The sequence below is a fragment of the Pongo pygmaeus genome, chromosome 6 (assembly GCF_028885625.2).
Source record: "Pongo pygmaeus isolate AG05252 chromosome 6, NHGRI_mPonPyg2-v2.0_pri, whole genome shotgun sequence".
NCBI lineage: Eukaryota > Metazoa > Chordata > Mammalia > Primates > Hominidae > Pongo > Pongo pygmaeus.
In genome coordinates this window covers 148461009-148478463 of record NC_072379.2, presented here as the reverse complement: position 1 = coordinate 148478463, position 17455 = coordinate 148461009, and the positions used below count along the sequence as shown (strand labels likewise).

At 51.0% G+C, this 17455-nt stretch overlaps 1 protein-coding gene across 1 annotated transcript; it reads left to right on the top strand.

Moving 5' to 3' along the window:
• Positions 1 to 10039: 10039 nt before the first annotated feature.
• LOC129041659 (nascent polypeptide-associated complex subunit alpha, muscle-specific form-like) lies at positions 10040 to 16393 on the top strand. Its single transcript, XM_063668473.1, is given in 5 exon segments — positions 10040 to 11847; positions 12075 to 12132; positions 12225 to 13684; positions 13686 to 14759; positions 16078 to 16393. Coding segments are annotated over 3 exon segments (1608 nt in total). The 5' UTR covers positions 10040 to 11847; positions 12075 to 12132; positions 12225 to 13466.
• The last annotated feature ends 1062 nt before the right edge of the window (positions 16394 to 17455 follow it).

The following is a 17455-nucleotide window of genomic DNA, read 5'->3' as shown; positions in this document are numbered from 1 at the left end:
TTATACGTTTAAAAATATTATTCCTTTGTCATCTAGCTTCCTTGATGATAGAAGGTGACGGTTTCATGTCATTCATGCCTCCCTCTTCCAGTTTCAAAGAACGCTTGTAATTCCATGGGCTCTCCTAGATACTCCAGGATAATCGTGTTTTAAGGTCAGCTGATGAGCAACATTAATTTTATCTGCACTCTTAATTCCCCCTTCCTATGTAATTGTGCTGCGTAACATAGGACATGAGCAATTGGTGGGGATGGGGGTTATTACTTTGGCCACCACAGTAACTATTTTATGGCAGGTGCTCAGCTAAGCACTGGTGAATTAAGCATGAATAACACACACTCCCTAATCTCCACCCATTCATGGGAGGAGCACCTCACCTGCCATGCTCCTGAGAATCTGGGGAGTCAAAGAAGTCTTCCATGAGGAGGTGATGCCAAAGCGGACAAGTGACAGAGGAGTCAAAGCTAGCTAGGAAGAGAGTAGAGGTTTAAGGGGAAGCGTATTATAAGCAGAGGATGTCACCCACTTCAGAGACTCCCAGAGGAGAAAGAGTGTGCGTTCAAGGGGCAGATGAGGCTCAGTTGGACTCCACAGCAGATGAAATGGAGAGGAGCAAGCAGTGAGGCTGCCTTGCAAGGCAGGGCAGAGCAGGGGCTGTTAAGGAGTTTGGACTTAATCCCTGAGGCAAGGAGAAGTGATGTAAATGGGGGAGTAACATGATGAGATTCATGGATTAGAGACATGGCTCAGGCTGCTGTAGAGAAGGCACCAGGGAGAGCAGATGGCTCAATGGGTATGCAGGAGACCTCTCACTGAGTTTAGGGAGAGGTTTTTAAAACAGAAGAAGTTTGAGTAATTTAAATGATGATGGGAAGGAGCTAAAAGTGGGGGATAGGTTAAAGATACAGGAAAGTGGGAGGAAGAACTGAGGAAGAAGTGAGGTTCCGAGAGGGCAGGAGAAGAGGAGATTCCCATAGGGGGATTAACACTTTCTTTTCTTTTTTCTTTCTAAGACAGGGTCTCACTCTGTCGCCCAGGCTGGAGTGCAGTGGCACAATCTTGGCTCACTGTAGTGTAGACTTCCCAGGCTCAAGGGATTCTCCCACCCCAGACTCCCAAGTAGCTGGAACTACGGGTATGCACCACCACCACACCTGGCTAATGTTTCTTTTTTTGGTAGACACAGAGTCTCACTATTTTGCGCTGATTGGTCTCCAACTCCTGGCCTCAAGCGATCCTCCTGCCTAGGCTTCCCAAATTGCTGGGATTACAGGCATGAGCCACAATGCCTGGCCTCTGCTAGTTCTGTATTCTCTAGAGTTGTCTTTACTTTGTGCTAGTGTGTCCCTCATTGTGCTGATCCTCTGTAAAAATTAATACCTTTTTTTTTTTTCGAGATGGAGTTTCACTCTTGCTGCCCAGGCTGGAGTGCAATGGCGCTATCTCGGCTCAGCGCAACCTCCACCTGCCGGGTTCAAGCGATTCTCCTGCCTCAGCCTCCCGAGTAGTTGGGATTACAGGCATGTGCCATCATGCCCAGCTAATTTTGTATTTTTAGTAGAGATGGGGTTTCTCCATGCTGGTCAGGCTGGTCTCGAACTCCTGACCTCAGGTGATCTGTCTGCCTTGGCCTCCCAAAGTGCTGGGATTACAGGCATGAGCCATTGTGCCTGGCCAAAATTAATACTTTTTACATTAAATTTACATATATATACATTTTTTCTTTTTGATGCCGGGTCTCACACTGTCACCCAGGCTGGAGTACAGTGGCAGAACCTCTGCTCACTGCAGCCTCCACCTGCCAGGCTCAAGCAATTCTCCTGCCTCAGCCTCCCGAGTAGCTGGGATCACAGGTAAGTGCCACCACACCCAGCTGATGTTTGTGTTTTTTGTAGAGACGAGGTTTCGCCATGTTTCCCAGACTGTTCTCCAACTCCTGAGCTCAGAGCAGTCCACCCACCTTGGCCTCCCAAAGTGCTGGGATTACAGGTATGAGCCACCTTGCTCATTCTAGTTTAAACTTTTGAGTGGTTTGTGTCTCCTGATTGGACTCCTACAAATACAGAATTGATGCTAGGAAGGGTACCAGGAGATAGACGCACACAGATGGGATTTGGGAATAGGTTTGGTTATCCAAGGAGCAGTGCTGAGCTCCTTGCTAATGGGATATGGGACGCTGGTGATTTCCAGGAAGTGACCTCACAATGACTCAAGCTACCACATACTGTTGATTGTGACATGCCAGTTGAAGCATATGTCCTGCGAGCTTAGGGGTGCTACAAGTTGACCACTGCAAGCAGTAAAGATGACTCTGAAGAATGGCATGGGATGGATCCTTTCGAATGCGCTTGAGCAGCGGTCTCCAACCACAGGGCCACAGAGCTGGAGGTGAGCAGCAGGCGAGTGAAGGGAAACTTCATCTGTATTTCTAGCCCCTCCCGTCACTTGCATGACCACCTGAGCTCCATGTCCTGTCAGATCAGCAGCAGCATTAGATTCTCACAGGAACACAAACTCTGTTGTGAAGCGTGTGTGCGAGGGATCTAGGTTGTGTACTCCTTATGAGAATCTAATGCCTGATATTCCGTTACTGTCTCCCATCACCCCAGATGGACAGTCTAGTTGCAGGAAAACAAGCTCAGAGATCCCACTGAGTCTACGTTATAGTGAGTTGTAGAATCATTTCATTATATATCACTATGTAGTCATAATAGAAATAAAGTGCACAATATATGTAATGCACTTGAATCATCCTGAAATTATTCCCTCACTCCCAGTCTGTGGAAAACTTGTCTTCCACACATTCACTCTGTTTTTTGGTAGAGGCAGGGTCTTAATACATTGCCCAGGCTGATCTCAAACTCCTGGCCTCAAGTAATATACCTCTCTCAGCCTCCCAAAGTGCTGAGATTACAGGCATAAGCCACCAGTCTCAACCAAGACTTTCTTAAAGCAAATAAAAATTAAGTGAGATTACTTGAGCCCAGGTGGTCAAGGCTGCAGTGAGCCTGATTGCACCACTGCACTCCAGCCTAGGTGACAGAATGAGACTGTCTCAAAAAATGAAATAAAATAAAATACAAATTAACCCTTTATGACATTCCCAGTAACTTTCCCTCCTAAGTGTTCCCCACAAGTCTTTGAATTCTGTTTAATTTTCACATAACATTTAAGACGTTTAAGGACTTATGTCTGTCTGTGTCATCCCTTTATGTCAAAAGATGTCTTTTTGTCACTTCCAGCTGGATCTACCATGAAAGACTTCTGAATCCAGGAAGAGAGACTGACTGGGCAACATGTTATTCAGGTACAAAAAGATTTGGACTGTAACTCAAAAATGATCAAATAATGGTGCATGCATCAAGTGCAATGGGAAGCTCTTCTGGAGAGTGAGAGAAGCTTCCGGTTAAGGTGACATTGAAGCCAAGTCCCGAAAGATGAGGAAGAGTTGTATGAGAGTGGGGAGGGAAGGGGGAGGTGCAGGGATGGGGAATGGGCTGGGATGGGATGGAGCAAACTGCCCGGGAAGGGAAACCAGCACTGTACAGACCTGAACAACAAAGATGGCATATTTTGTTCAGGGAATGGTGAATTAAGTGTGGCAGGAATGCTTTGTAGAGACAGTAATTTGCTTGTATGGAATTTTGCCTGAGAGACCTCATTGCAGTTTCTGATTTTTTGATGTCATCATCCATCACTGTCCTTGTCAAATAGTTTGGAATAGGTATAATGATCACAATAAACCCAAGCATAATATTTCGTTAATTCTCACAGAATCACAGGTAGCTGCCACAGTTATCCCCATTTTATGAATGGAGTGATGAAGCCTTAGGAATAATGAATGATTTGCCCAAGCTCACCTGGATATTAAGACTGAGTCAAATGTTGGGTCTGGTCTGACTTTAATGTTTGCTTTGTTCATGAGCACCACGTATTGCCTCTCCTATGCAGTTAAGCAGGTAGACAGGTGACAGAAGAGCCCATGTTTGTCTCTACTCACACACTTCCGACTGAATGTATGTATGGAGTTTCTACACCAAAATCTTCAGTGCTCTGGATGTTAACTGGGTGTCCCATGACTTTATTCTGACACTACCTGGAGTTAGCACAGACCCCACAAGTTAGGGGCTCAGTCCCACGAGACCATCCTGACTTCACATGCCAATGGCAAGTCCTAAGTTGTCACCTATACTTTTGACCAACCTGTTACAAATCGGGGGTTCCCATAACTGTCTTCTTGGGTTTAATAGTTTGCTAGAACAGTTTACGGAACTCAGAAAAACAGTTTATTTTCTTTTTTTCTGAGAGAGAGGGTCTTATTTTGTTGCCCGGGCTGGTGTGCCATGGTGCAGTCATAGCTCATTGCAGCCTTGATTGTCTAGGCTCCAGTGGTTCTCCCACCTCAGCCTCCCTAGTAGCTGAGGCTACATGCCTGCACCACCACATCTGGCTAGTTTCTTTTATTTTTTGTATAGATGGGGTCTTGTTGTGTTGGCCAGGCTGGCCACAAATTCCTGGTCTCAAGTGATCCTCCCACCTCAGCCTCTAAAAGTGCTGGGATTACAGATGTGAGCCACCACATCTGGCCAGTTCATTTCCTATTACTGGTTCATTGTGAAGGATACATCTCAGAAACAGTCAATGAAAGAGACGTGCATGCTGGATGCAGTGGCTCATGCCTGTAATCTCAGCACTTTGGGAGGCCAAGGTGGGAGGATCGCTTAAACTCAGGAGTTTGAGACCAGCCTGGGCAACATGGTGAAAACCTGTCTCTATAAAAACTAAAAAAATAATAATAACCGGTGTGGTGTTGTGCACCTAGAGTTCCAACTACTGGGGAAGCTGAGATGAGAGGATGCCTTGAGCTGGGGACTGGGGAGGCTTAGGTTACAGTAAGCTGAGATTGTGCCACTGCACTCTAGCTTGGACAAAAGAGCCTGATCCTGTCTCAAAAAAAAGAAAGATACCCAGGGCAAGTTAAGTTCGGAGGGGCACAGAGCTCCCATGCCCTCTGTTGAACATGCAACCCTCCCAGCATCTCCTGTGTCCAGCAACCCTGAAAGCTCTGCAAACCCCGTTCAGGGTGTTTATGGAGGCTTTATTATGCAAGCATGATTGATAAAATCTTTGGCTGTTGTTGATTAAGTCAGTCTCCAGCCCCTCTTCCTCCTGGAGTTCAGTGCATGAGGCTGAAAGTTCCAAGCCTCTTACCATGTGGTTGCATGGTAATCAGCCCTCCTCTTGAAGAAATTTAGGAGCTTGCAGTCACCCAGTCATCTCAACAACATCCCCAAACGCATTCTTACCATGCTGGAGATCCCAAAGTTCTTAGAGGCTCTTGTGTTAGAAACCTGGGACCAAGACCAAATATTAAAACAAAAGATGTTCCTGTCACATCTATCACTGAGGTCTTTGTAAGAGCTTTAGAAGCTCTGTGCCAGGAACCAGGGACAGAGATTAAATATATATTTCTTTTCTTTTTTTTGAGACAGAATCTCCCTGTGTCATCCAGGCTGGAGTGCAGTGATGTGATCATAGCTCACTATAGCTTTGGCCTTCTGAGATCAAGCGATCCTCCCATCTCAACCTCCCAAGTAGCTAGGACTACATATGCATGTCACCCATGCCCAGCTCATTTTCGTAGAGTCAGAGCTTCACCATGGTGGCCAGGTTGGCCGTGTTGGCCAGATGGGGTCTTCTTTTGTTGCCCAGACTGGCCGCAAATTCCTGGGCTCAAGTGATCCTCCCACCTCGTCCTTGTAGAGATGGGATTTAGTTATGTCGTCCAGGCTGCTCTCAAACTCCTGGGCTAAATCGATTGTCTCACCTCAGCCTCTCAAGTAGCTGGGACTACAGGCGCATACCACCATGTCGGGCTAATATTTATTTTTATTTTTTTCTAGAGGTGGGGGTCTCACTATGTTGTTCATGCTAGTTTCAAACTTCGGGCCTCAAGTGTTCCTCCTGCCTTGACCTCCCAAAGTGTTGGGATTCTGGGTGGGAGCCACCATGCCCAGCAATCACAAGGGTCTTTATAAAAGAAAGAGAGTAGGAGATTCAGAATTGGAGCAGGAGATGTGGTGATGAAAGCAGAGGTAAGAGAGGGAGACTTGAAGATGCTTCACTTCTGGCTTTGAAGATGGAGTCAGGGGCCATGATCCAAGGAATGGGGGTGGCTTCTAGAAGCTGGAAAAGCCAAGGGAACACTTTAGAGTCTCCAGAAGGAATGCAGCCCTGCTGACACCTTGACTTTAGCCTGAATAGACCTAGTTTGGGTTTCTGGCCCCTAGAACCGTAAGATGGTAGATTTGTGGTGTTTTAAGCCACTAAATGTGGGAAACTGCAAACTACGTTGCAGCAGCAAGAAGAAATGAACATGAAGCCAGGCATGATGGTTCATGCCGGTAATCCCAGCACTTTAGGAATTTAGGCAGGAGGATCACTTGAGGCCAGGAGTTCAAGACCAGTGTGGGCAACATAGTAAGACCTTGTCTCTACAAAAAATGAAAGAATTGGCCAGGCATGGTGGCTCACGCCTGTAATCCCAGCACTTTGGGAGGCCGAAGCGGGCAGATTACTTGAGGTCAGGAGTTCGAGACCAGCCTGGCCAACATTGTGAAACCCTGGCTCTACTAAAAATACAAAAATTAGCTGGGCGTGGTGGCACGCACCTGTAATCCCAGCTACTTGGAAGGCTGAGGCAGGAGAATCACTTGAATCTGGGAGGTGGAGGTTGCAGTGAGCCGGGATCGCACCATTACACTACAGCCTGGGCAAGAAGAGTGAAAAACTCTGTCTCAAAATAAAATAAAATAAAATACTAAAAAATTTAGCCAGGCATGATGGCATGAACCTGGAGTCCCAGCTACTCGGGAGGCTGAGGTGGGACGATCGCTTGAGCCTGGAAATTTGAGGGTGCAGTGAGCTGTGATTGCGCCACTGCACTCCAGCCTTGGTGACAGTGAGATCTTGAAAAAAAGAAAGAAGAAAGTAAAGAAAGAAGAAATGAGCATGGTGGGCATGGGGACAGATGGCAATGTTAAATAGAATGGTCAGGGGTGGCCTCCTAAGTGAAAATTGAGTAAAGACTTGAAGGAGGGGAAGGAGCTGGCCAAGGTGCTGAGGGAAGAGGCCTGTAGGCAGAAACAATAGAATAAAGTGTCTGAGGTGTGTCTGAGGCTCTGGAAGGAGGCACATGGAGCAGACGGAGAGAGGGAGAGAATTAGGGGAGGGGGTCAGGGAGTTACTGGGTGGGGATCTGTACAGATCACATAAGCCCCGGGAGGTTATTGCTGGGGCTTTGGCTTTTACTCTGACTCAGATGGGAACTGCGGGAGGGTTCTGAGCAGAGAGGCGACGTGATCTGCCTCCTGATTTAAAAGCATTCTCTGGCTGCTGAGTTGAGAAAGACTATGGGAAGATGTGGGTAGAAGCATGGGGGCCAAGCTTTGGCAACATCCAGGCGGGAGATGATGGTGGTCCTGACCAGGTCATGTGGTGTTGAGAGATGGTCAGAGGGGAGAGGCAGGGGAGGAGGCCAGGGAGTTGCTGGGTGGGGATCTTTAGTACATGTCGAAGACAGTCAACAGGATTTCCTGACAGACTGGATATGGGGTGTGAGAGAAGGCAGGGGTCAAGGTTGAGTTTGATTGTTACTGAAATTATGAAGTAATTTTAAAAAACACTACTGCCTTTCCCAATCCTACCAAGTATGGGATGCTAGATTAAAGAAATCTCTTCGGGCTCATTGCAGTGGCTCATGCCTGTAGTCCCAGCTGTTTGGTAAGCCGAGGTGGGAGTATCTTTTAAGGGCAGATGTTCAAGACCAGCCTGGACAACACAGCAAGATCTGCTCTTTACAAAAATATTTTTCAAAATTAAATACATGTAGCTAGGCATGGTGATGTGTGCTTGTAGTTTCAGCTACTCAGGAGGCTGAAGTGGGCAGATCTCTTGAGGTCAGGAGTTTGAGGCCAGCTTGGGCAACACAGCAAGACCCCTCACTCTACAAAAAAATTTAAAAAATAACCAGGCATGGTGGCACTCAACTGTACTACCAGCTACTGGGGAGCTGAGGCAGGAAGATGGCTTGAGCCCAGGAGGTCGAGGCTGCAGTGAGCTGTAAGTGCACAGCTGCACTCCAGTCTGGGTGACAGAGCAGGACCTGTCTCACAATACAAATAAAAATACAAGTAAAATAATGAAAGCTCAAGTCAGAGCCTTTTGGCTCTGCAGCCCTTGCAACCCCTCAGCCGCGCAGTGGGGTTTGCGTCGCTGGGAATGAGGAGACCCCTGCCCGGTGTTGTTGCCTGACTAATCAGTGTTTTAAAACATATATTAATCGGGGTCGGTGCGGTGGCTCACACCTGTAATCCCAGCACTTAGGGAGACCCAGGCGGGTGGATCACCTGAGGTCAAGAGTTCACGACCAGCCTTGCCAACATGGCGAAACTCCTTCTCTACTAAGAAAATACAATAATTAGCTGGACATGGTAGTGGGCCCCTGTAATCCCAGCTACTTGGGAGGCTGAGGTAGGAGAATCACTTGAACCTGCGGGGCGGAGGTTGCAATGAGCTGAGATTGCACCACTTCACTCCAGCCTGGGCAAAAGAACAAGACTTTGTCTCAAAGAAAAAAAAAAAAGTATTATATCAACATGTAATGGTTTTATTATTAATATGTAATGAATATTAAATATTTTTAAAATCTTGTATTATATCAACATGTAATGGCTTTAATATGTGATGAATAATATTCAAAAACTTGTGTCTTATTTTCTAGTTTTAATATAATTATCTACAGAAAGAAATAGTCTTAGAGATCTTCAGTAAAGTTAAAAAATGTAAAGGGATGTTAGACCCCAAAAGATTGAGAATTTCTAGTTTAGAAATATTCAGAGTAAGCCACATACTACTTGCTACTTGAACTATTTTTTTTCTTTGTTTTTTATTTTAGGAGATGGGGTCTCACCCTGTCACCCAGGCTTGAGTACAGTAGTGCTATCACAGCTCGCTGCCGCCTTAAACTCCTGGGCTAAGGATCCTCCTACCTGAGCCTCCTGAGTAGCTGGGACTGTAGGTATACATGACGATACTTGGCTAATTTTTAAATTGTTTTGTAGACATGGGGTCTCACTTTGTTGGCCAGGCTGGTGTCAAACTCATGGCCTCAAGTGACCCTTCCACCCCTGCCTCCCATCCTAGAGGTATGTGCCACCACAGGGAGCACTTGTTCAATTTTCTAAAAAAAAAATTTCTAAAGTAAGGCTGTGGGATGATGGCAGGAAGATCAAAGAAAAACAGAAGAATAAGTTAAAATGACTTATTCACACATATTCTTTTGACAGCAAGAAGAACTTTTAGTATATACATTCCTCACAAACAAACAAAAGGCAGATAAACAATGTTGTATAGGAACTTCAACACACACCGTACAATATTCCCACTTTGCTGACATAAGTTACGGAAATTTCGTGGTTTACTTGAGTGTCGCTACCAGTATTTTGCTTCTCTGATGATTTTTATCAACTTCCTCGTCTGTTAACTTCTCTCCAAGGTATGTCATATCATGCCATACTGCTGCTGCACGAACATGGCCAGTGTCTTCCTGTTAAACATGTAGAATGCTTTCCTAATTTCTCTTTTTACCCTCTGTCTTTGTGTTTTGCATTTTTCTTACTTTTATTGTCAGAAACTCCAGAAAGTCAATCGTACTAATTTATCACCATTTGCTTTATTAATGTATACTTTGCTTATATGGAATTTTGCCCAACAGACCTCATTACAATTTCTAACCTGTTTTATTTTGGTTTTTTTTTCTGAGACAGGGTCTCCCTCTGTTGTCCAAGGCTGGAGTGTAGTAGTGCTATCACAGCTGACTGCTGCCTCAACCTTCCAGGCTGAAGCGATCCTCCCATCTCAACCTCCCACGTGGCTGAGACTATAGGTGCTTGCCACTATGCCCAACTAATATTTGGAATTTTCCTATACGTGGATTCCAGAGGGGTGACAGCGAAACGTGAGTAAGCATGGATTTTGGTATATGCAGAGATGGGGGGCTGGAGCTAATTCTGTATACTGAGGGACGACTGTATATGTTTTTACAATTATGCTGTAGGATACATACTGTTGCATAGCCTTGAAAATAATAATTTTTAATTGAGTGGAATAATAATAATATTGATAAAACTAGCAGCTGGCCAGGTGTGGTGGCTCACACTGGTAATCGCAACACTTTGGGAGGCTGAGGCAGGAGGATGGCTTGAGGCCAAGAGTTTGTGATAGGCTTTGGAAACAAAGGGAGTCACCATCCCTACAGAAAAATACATGAATTAGCCTAGTGTGGTGGCATGTTCCTGTAGTCCCAGCTACTTGGGAGGCTGAGGTGGGAGGATCACTTGAGCCCAGGGAGGCTGAGACTGCAGTGAGTCATGATCAGGCCTCTGCACTCCAGCCTGAGTGACAGAGTGAGACCCTGTGTCAAAACAACAAAAAAGTAGCAGCTAACATCAACTGACCTTTTACCAGGTGCCTATTAATACCATAGTTTAATTTCTTATAACTGTTTCTTATTTCACTGACCAACTCTGTCTTCAGTTACTCCCAGATGTTTACTGTGTTTGTACAGATGACCTTTTGTTTAGATTGAATTGTCTCCCCAGAAGTAAGATTACTGTGAGTCATGGTGAATGGACATTCTCATTACCCTTGATGTAAATTGACAAGGTTTTGGGTGCCTCCCAGCTATAATCTTAGCACTTTGGGAGGCTAAGACAGGAGGACTGCTTGAGGCCAAGAGTTGGAGGAGGCAGTATGGCAGTATGGTGAGACCCTGTCTCTATTATTTTAAAAAATTGACAAGCTTTACCCTGGAAGGCTTATACACAATTTAAACACCCCTCATAGTATAAGAAAGTGCCCACTTCACTGCACTTTTGCCAGCACAGGGTATTATAATTTAGTAAGTCATTTTTTGTTTGATTATTTTAAATAGATAAAAGACCTCATATTACTTTACTTGTCACATTTCAACACCTTTCCTTAGCTCATTAGCTGTATTTCTTTTCTGTCTGTAAATGGTTGTTGTTGTTTTGTTCTTTGAGACAGGGTCTTGCTCTGTCACCAGGCTGGACTGTAGTGGCATAATCATGCCTCACTGCAGCCTTGACCTCCCAGGCTCAAACTTCAGCATTCCGAGTAGCTGGGACTACAAGTGTGCACTACCACTCCCAGCTAATTTTTTTCTTTTCTTGGATAGAGACAGGGTCTCACTGTGTTGTCCAGACCGGTCTCTAGCTCCTGGCCTTAAGCAATCCTCCTGCATTAGCTTCTCAAATTGCTGGAATTTCAGGCATGAGCCACCATGCCTGGCCTGGGCTAGTCCTATATTCTCTAGAGTTCTCTTTACTTTGTGCTAGCCAATCTCTCATTATGCTATTCACCTGTTATAATGAATAATTCTCTGTATTAAATTTTACCACTTTAAACTTTTGAGTGGTTTATGCTTCCTGATTGGACTCTGACTAATATGCTAGGAAGGGTCCCAGGAGATAAACCCACACAGATGGGATTTGGGCATAGGTTTGGTTTCCCAGGGGGCAGTGCCGAGCTCTTTGCCAGTGAGAAATGGAATGCTGGTGATTTCCAGGAAGTGACCTCACAATGACTCAAGCTACCACTTACTGTTGATTGTGACAAAATGCCAGCTGAGGCACATGCCTTGGGAGCTAAGTGGTTGCTGCACTTGACCACTATGAAGACTGGTGTGGGAAGGGTTGTTCTGGATGCATTTGAGCAGGGGTCCCCAACCCCTGAGCCATGGAGCCGTAAGGAGCCACACAGCAGGAGGTGAGTGGTGTCGAGTGAGGGAGTGAGGGAAGCTTCGTCTGTATTTACAGCCACTCCCCTTTGCTCACATTCCCGCCTGAGCTCCACCTTCTCAGATCAGCAGCAGCATTAGATTCTCATAGGAGAACGCACCCTGTTGTGAACCGTGCATGTGAGGGATCTAGGTTGCGTTGTCCTTATGAGAATCTAATACCTATTGATCTGTCACTTTCTCCCATCACGCTCAGGTGGGACCATCTAGTTGCAGGAAAACAAGCTTAACACGCCCACTGATTCTACATTATGGTGAGTTCTATAATTATTTTATTATATATTATAGTGTAATAATGGAAATAAAGTGCCTAATAAATGTAACGTGCTTAAATCTTTTGGCCCAGCTCCTACCTCCTGGCAGCCTCTCCAGGCCCAGAACTTTCTCCAGTCAGCCTCTACAGACCAAGCTCATGACTCACAATGGCCTATTTAGGCCCATACCCTACCTCACGGCAGTCTCCGCAGATGAGGCTACTGCCTCACAACAGCCTCCACGGGCACAGCTCCATCGTTACAATGGCCTCTTTAGACCCAGCTCCTGCCTCCCAGCCTTCTCTCTAGGCCCTGAACTTTCTCAAGTCGACCTCACCAGGCCCAGCTCCTGCCACTCATTGGCCTCCCAAGGGCCAGCTTTTGCCTCACGGCCACCTTCCAAGACCCAGCTCCTGTTGTACAGTGGCCTCTCGAGGCCCATCTTGTGACTCCCGGCAGCCTGTACAGGCCCAGCTCCTGCCTTACAACAGCCTCTTTAGTCCCAGCTCCTGCCTCTTTGCAGGAGGCCCAAATGTCCTCAAGTCCAGGCCATAAAATCCAGGGCCAAAATGTCCACAAGTCGGCCTCTCAAGGCCCAGCTCCTGGCTTTTGTTGGCGTCTCCAGGCCCAGCTTCTGCCCCCACGTGGCCTCTACAGGCCGTGCTCTTTCTTCTGACTGTGTGTGGAGGTCCAACTCCTGCCTCAGAACAACCTCTTCTGGCTCAGCTCCCGCCCAGCTCCTAGTGGCCTTTGTAGGCCCCAAACTGCCTCAAGTCAAGCTTTCCAGGCCCACCTTCTGCCTCCCAATGGCCTGGACAGGCCCAGCTCCTGCGTGACAATGGCCTCTCCAGGCCCAGCTTTTGCCTCACAGAGGCCTTCCCCAAACAAGGTCCTACCTGCCTCCCAGCAGCCTCAACAGGCCCAGATCCTGCCTCACACTAATTTCATTAGGCTCAGCTCATGCCTCACGGTGGCCTCTTCAGGCCCAGCTCCTGCCCTCCGACAGGCTGTCCGTGCCCGAAACTTCCTCAAGTTGGCCTCTCCAGGCACAGCTCCTGCCTAACATTGGCCTCTTTAGGCACAGCTCATGCCTTGGTGACCTCTCCAGGCCCAGCTCCTGCATCCCAGCAGCTTCTCTAGACCGAGAACTTTCTCAAGTCTGCCATTCCAGGCCCAACTCGTGCCTTCCGTCAGCCTCTACAGGCTCAACCTCTGCCTCACAGCAGATTTTCCCGGCCCAGCACGTGCCTCACCGCAACCCCCTAGGCCAAGCTCCTGCCTTTCAGCAGCTGCTACAGGCCCCACTCCTACCTCGTGGCCTCTAGGGCAAGCTTATGCCTCACAGTGGCCATTGTGGCCCAGCTTTTGCCTTTTGGCAGCATCTCCAGACCCAGAACTTCCTCAAGTGGGCCTCTCCAGGCCCAGCTCTTCCTCCCGGCAGCCTCTGCAGGCCCAGACTGTCGTCAGGTTGGCCCGTCCAGGGTCAGCTCCTCCCTCCCGGCGGCCTCTGCAGGCCCAAGTCGTCCTCAAGTCGGCCTCCCCAGGCCCAGCTGCGGCCTCCCCGGGTGCAAAAGTTCCTCGAGTCAGCCTCTCCAGGCCCAGCTGCTCCTGCCTCCCAGTGGCGTCTTTCAGCCCAGCCCAGCTCATGCCTCCCGGTGGCCTTCCCAGGCCCCGCTTTTGACTTTCGGCGGCCTCTGCAGGCCCGAACTTGACCTCCAGTCGGCCTCTCCAGGCCCGGCCTCCTGCTTCCCGAAGGCCTGCACAGGCCCAGCCTCTGCCTCACAGTGGACTCTCCACACCCAGCTAGCTCTCGCCTCACTGCAGCCTCCCCAGTGCAAAGCTCCTGCCTCTCAGCCGCTTCGGCAGGCCCAGCTCCTGCCTGCCAATGGCCTCTTCAGGCCCATGGGGCTCATTCCTCACAATGGCCTTTCCAGGCCCAGTTTTTCCCTTCCGGCGGCCTCTCCAGGCCCAGAACCTCCTCAGGTTGGCCTCTCCAGACCCACTTGCAGCCTCCCGGCGTCCTCTCCGGGCCCAGATCTTCCTCCCGGCTGCGTCTCCAGGCCCGACTCCTGCCTCCCAACAACCTCTTTGGACTCAGCGCCTGCCCAGCTCCTGACGGGCCTGGTCGGCCCACAGCTTTCTCAGGCCAAGCTCCCCAGGCCCAGCTCAGGCCTCACGGTGGCCTCTCCAGGCTCAGCTCCTGCCCTCCGACGGTGTCTCCAGGCCCCAAATGGCGTCCGGTCGGTGGGCTCCTCCAGGCCCAGCTTGGGCCTCCCGGCGACCTCTGCAGGCCCAAGTCGTCCTGAAGTCGGCCTCTCCAGGCCCAGCTCTGGCCTCCCAGCAAGCAAGCTCTTTTGGCTCAGCTTCTGCCCAGCTCCCACCGGCCTTTGTAGGCCCCGAACTTTCTCCAGCCAAGCTCTTCAGGCCCACCTCCTGCCTCCCGGTGGCCTGAAGAGGACCAGCTCTGGCTGGAGAACAGCCTCTGCAGGCCCCGCTCTTGCCTCCCAGGGGCCTCTCCAGGCCCAGCTCTCGCCCCACAGCGGCCTCCCGGGGCCAAGTCCCTGCCTACCTCCCGGCAGCCCGCGAGCCGCCCAGCTCCTCCCTCACGGTGGCCTGTTGAGGCCCAACTCATGCCTCTGGCACCCTGCCTCACACTGGCCTCTCTCACGCTGAGAGGTCCTCCGTCACACTGGCCTGTTGAGGCCCAGCTCATGACTCTGGTGGCCTCTCCAGGCCCAGCCCTTGCCTCGCGGAGGCCCTCCGGAGGCCAAGCTCATGCGTCACGGCGGCCTCTCCCGGCCTGGCGTTTGCTCCTTTGCATGCGCTCCAGGCCCTGCACTTCCTCCAGTCGGCCTCTCCAGGCCCAGCTCTTCCTCCCGGCGGCCTCTGCAGGCCCACGTCGTCCTCAAGTCGGCCACCCCGGGCCTGCCCTGAGGCAGGAGCTGGCCCTGGACTGGCCGACTTGATGACAGTCTGGGCCTGCAGAGGCCACCGGGCAGAAGAGCTGGGCCTGGAGAGGCCGACTGGAGGAAGTGCAGGGCCTGGAGCGCATGCAAAGGAGCAAACGCCAGGCCGGGAGAGGCCGCCGTGACGCATGAGCTTGGCCTCCGGAGGGCCTCCGCGAGGCAAGGGCTGGGCCTGGAGAGGCCACCAGAGTCATGAGCTGGGCCTCAACAGGCCAGTGTGACGGAGGACCTCTCTCAGCGTGAGAGGCCAGTGTGAGGCAGGGGCTCACGCCTCTGGGCAGGGTGCCAGAGGCATGAGTTGTGCCTGAACAGTCCACCGTGAGGGAGGAGCTGGGCCGCATGCAGGCTGCCGGGAGGCAGGCAGGGACTTGGTCCCGGGAGGCTGCCGTGGGGCGAGAGCTGGGCCTGGAGAGGCCCCTGGGAGGCAAAAGCGGGGCCTGCAGAGGCTCTTCTCCAGCCATAGCTGGGCCTGTACAGGCCACCGGGAGGCAGGACGTGGGCCTGAAGAGCTTGGCTGCAGAAACTTCGGGGCCTACAAACGCCTGCGGGAGCTGAGCCAAAAGAGCTTGCTTGCTGGGAGGCAGGAGCTGGGCCGGGAGACACAGCCAGGAGGAACAGCTGGGCCTGCAGAGGCCGCCATGCGGGAGGCAGAGGCTGGGCCTGCAGAGGCCGCCATGCGGGAGGCAGAGGCTGGACCTCCTCAAGTCAGCCTCTCCAGACCCACTTGCGGCCTCCTGGCGTCCTGTCCGGGCCCAGTTCTTCCTCCCAGCTGCGTCACCAGGCCCGACTCCGGCCTCCCAACAACCTCTTTGGACTCAGCTCCCGCCCAGCTCCCGGCGGCCCTGGTAGGTCCACAACTTCCTGAAGCCAAGCTCCCCAGGCCCAGCTTAGGCCTCACGGTGGCCTCTCCAGGCTCAGCTCCTGCCCTCCAATGGCGTCTCCAGGCCCCAAACGGCCTCCGGTCGGTGGGCTCCTCTAGGCCCAGCTTAGGCCTCCCGGCGGCCTCTGCAGGCCCAAATCGTCCTGAAGTCGGCCTCTCCAGGCCCAGCTCCGGCCTCCTGGGGCCTCTCCAGGCGCAACGTGTCCTCGACGAGGGCCCCTCCGGGGCCAGCTCCTGCCTCCCGTCGGCCTCTAGAGGCCTGGCCTCTACCTCACAGTGGGCCCTCCAGGCCCACCACTTGCCTGGCACCATGGCCTCCTCGGGCCAGGTTTCCGCCTCTGGGCGGCCTCCGCAGGCCCAGCTCCTGCCTCCCGGAGGCCAAGCTGGGACGTCACGGCGGCGTTTCACAGCCTAGCGTTTGCTCCTTTGCATCCGCTCCAGGCCCTGGACTTCCTCCAGTCGGCCTCTCCAGGCCCAGCTCTTCCTCCTGGCGGCCTCTGCAGGCCCAGACTGCCCTTGAGTCGGTCTCTCCAGGGCCAGCTCCGGCCTCCCGGCGGCCTCTGCAGGCCCAAGTCGTCCTCAAGTTGGCCTGGAAGTGGGCCTGGAAGAGCTGCAAGTCAGCCTCCCCGGGCCCAGCTCCGTCCTCTCAGCGGCCTCTCCAGGTGCAAAACTTCCTCGGGTCAGCCTCTCCAGGCCCAGCTCCTCCTGCCTCCCAGTGGCCTCTTTCGGCCCAGCCCAGCTCATGGCTCTCGGCGGCCTTCCCAGGCCCTGCTTTTGACTTCCGGCGACCTCTTCAGGCCCAGAACTTGACCTCCAGTTGGCCTTTGCAGGCCCGGCCTCCTGCCTCCCGAAGGCCTGCATGGGCCTGGCCTCGGCCTCACAGCGGACTCTCCACGCCCAGCTAGCTCTCGCCTCACTGCAGCCTCCCCAGTCCAAAGCTCCTGCCTCTCGGCCGCTTCGGCAGGCCCAGCTCCCGCCTGCCAGTGGCCTCTTCAGGCCCATGGGGCTCATTCCTCACAATGGCCTTTCCAGGCCCCGTTTTTCCCTTCCGGCAGCCTCTTGGCCTCTAATTGTTTTTCTTTTTTGTATAAATCCCAAAATATGGAATTTTGAAATATTTCCACCATTATATAAATATTTTGGTAGGTAATTTATTTGGAGTGAGTTTCTGCACCAAGCCCGAATTTTTTATTTTATTTTCCTTATTATTTGGTGTTAAACAGGTTTAATGACGGTCATGGCAACTTTTTGGCACAATAAGAAATATCGCCCATGATCAGCGTGTTCTGTTCTGGGGAAGGGGGCAAAGGCAGGGTGAATCACTTTCTTAAAAAGTACAACTCAAGTTGGGAGTGCAGAGGGAATGGGGAGAAAACCCTCCCGCTGCCTGTGTCGAAGTGCAGGAGCCCCCACCCCCATACTCACCTGAGTCCAGCCCCTCTGGGGAAAGAAGGGGTGCATGAACTCCCCCTATTCC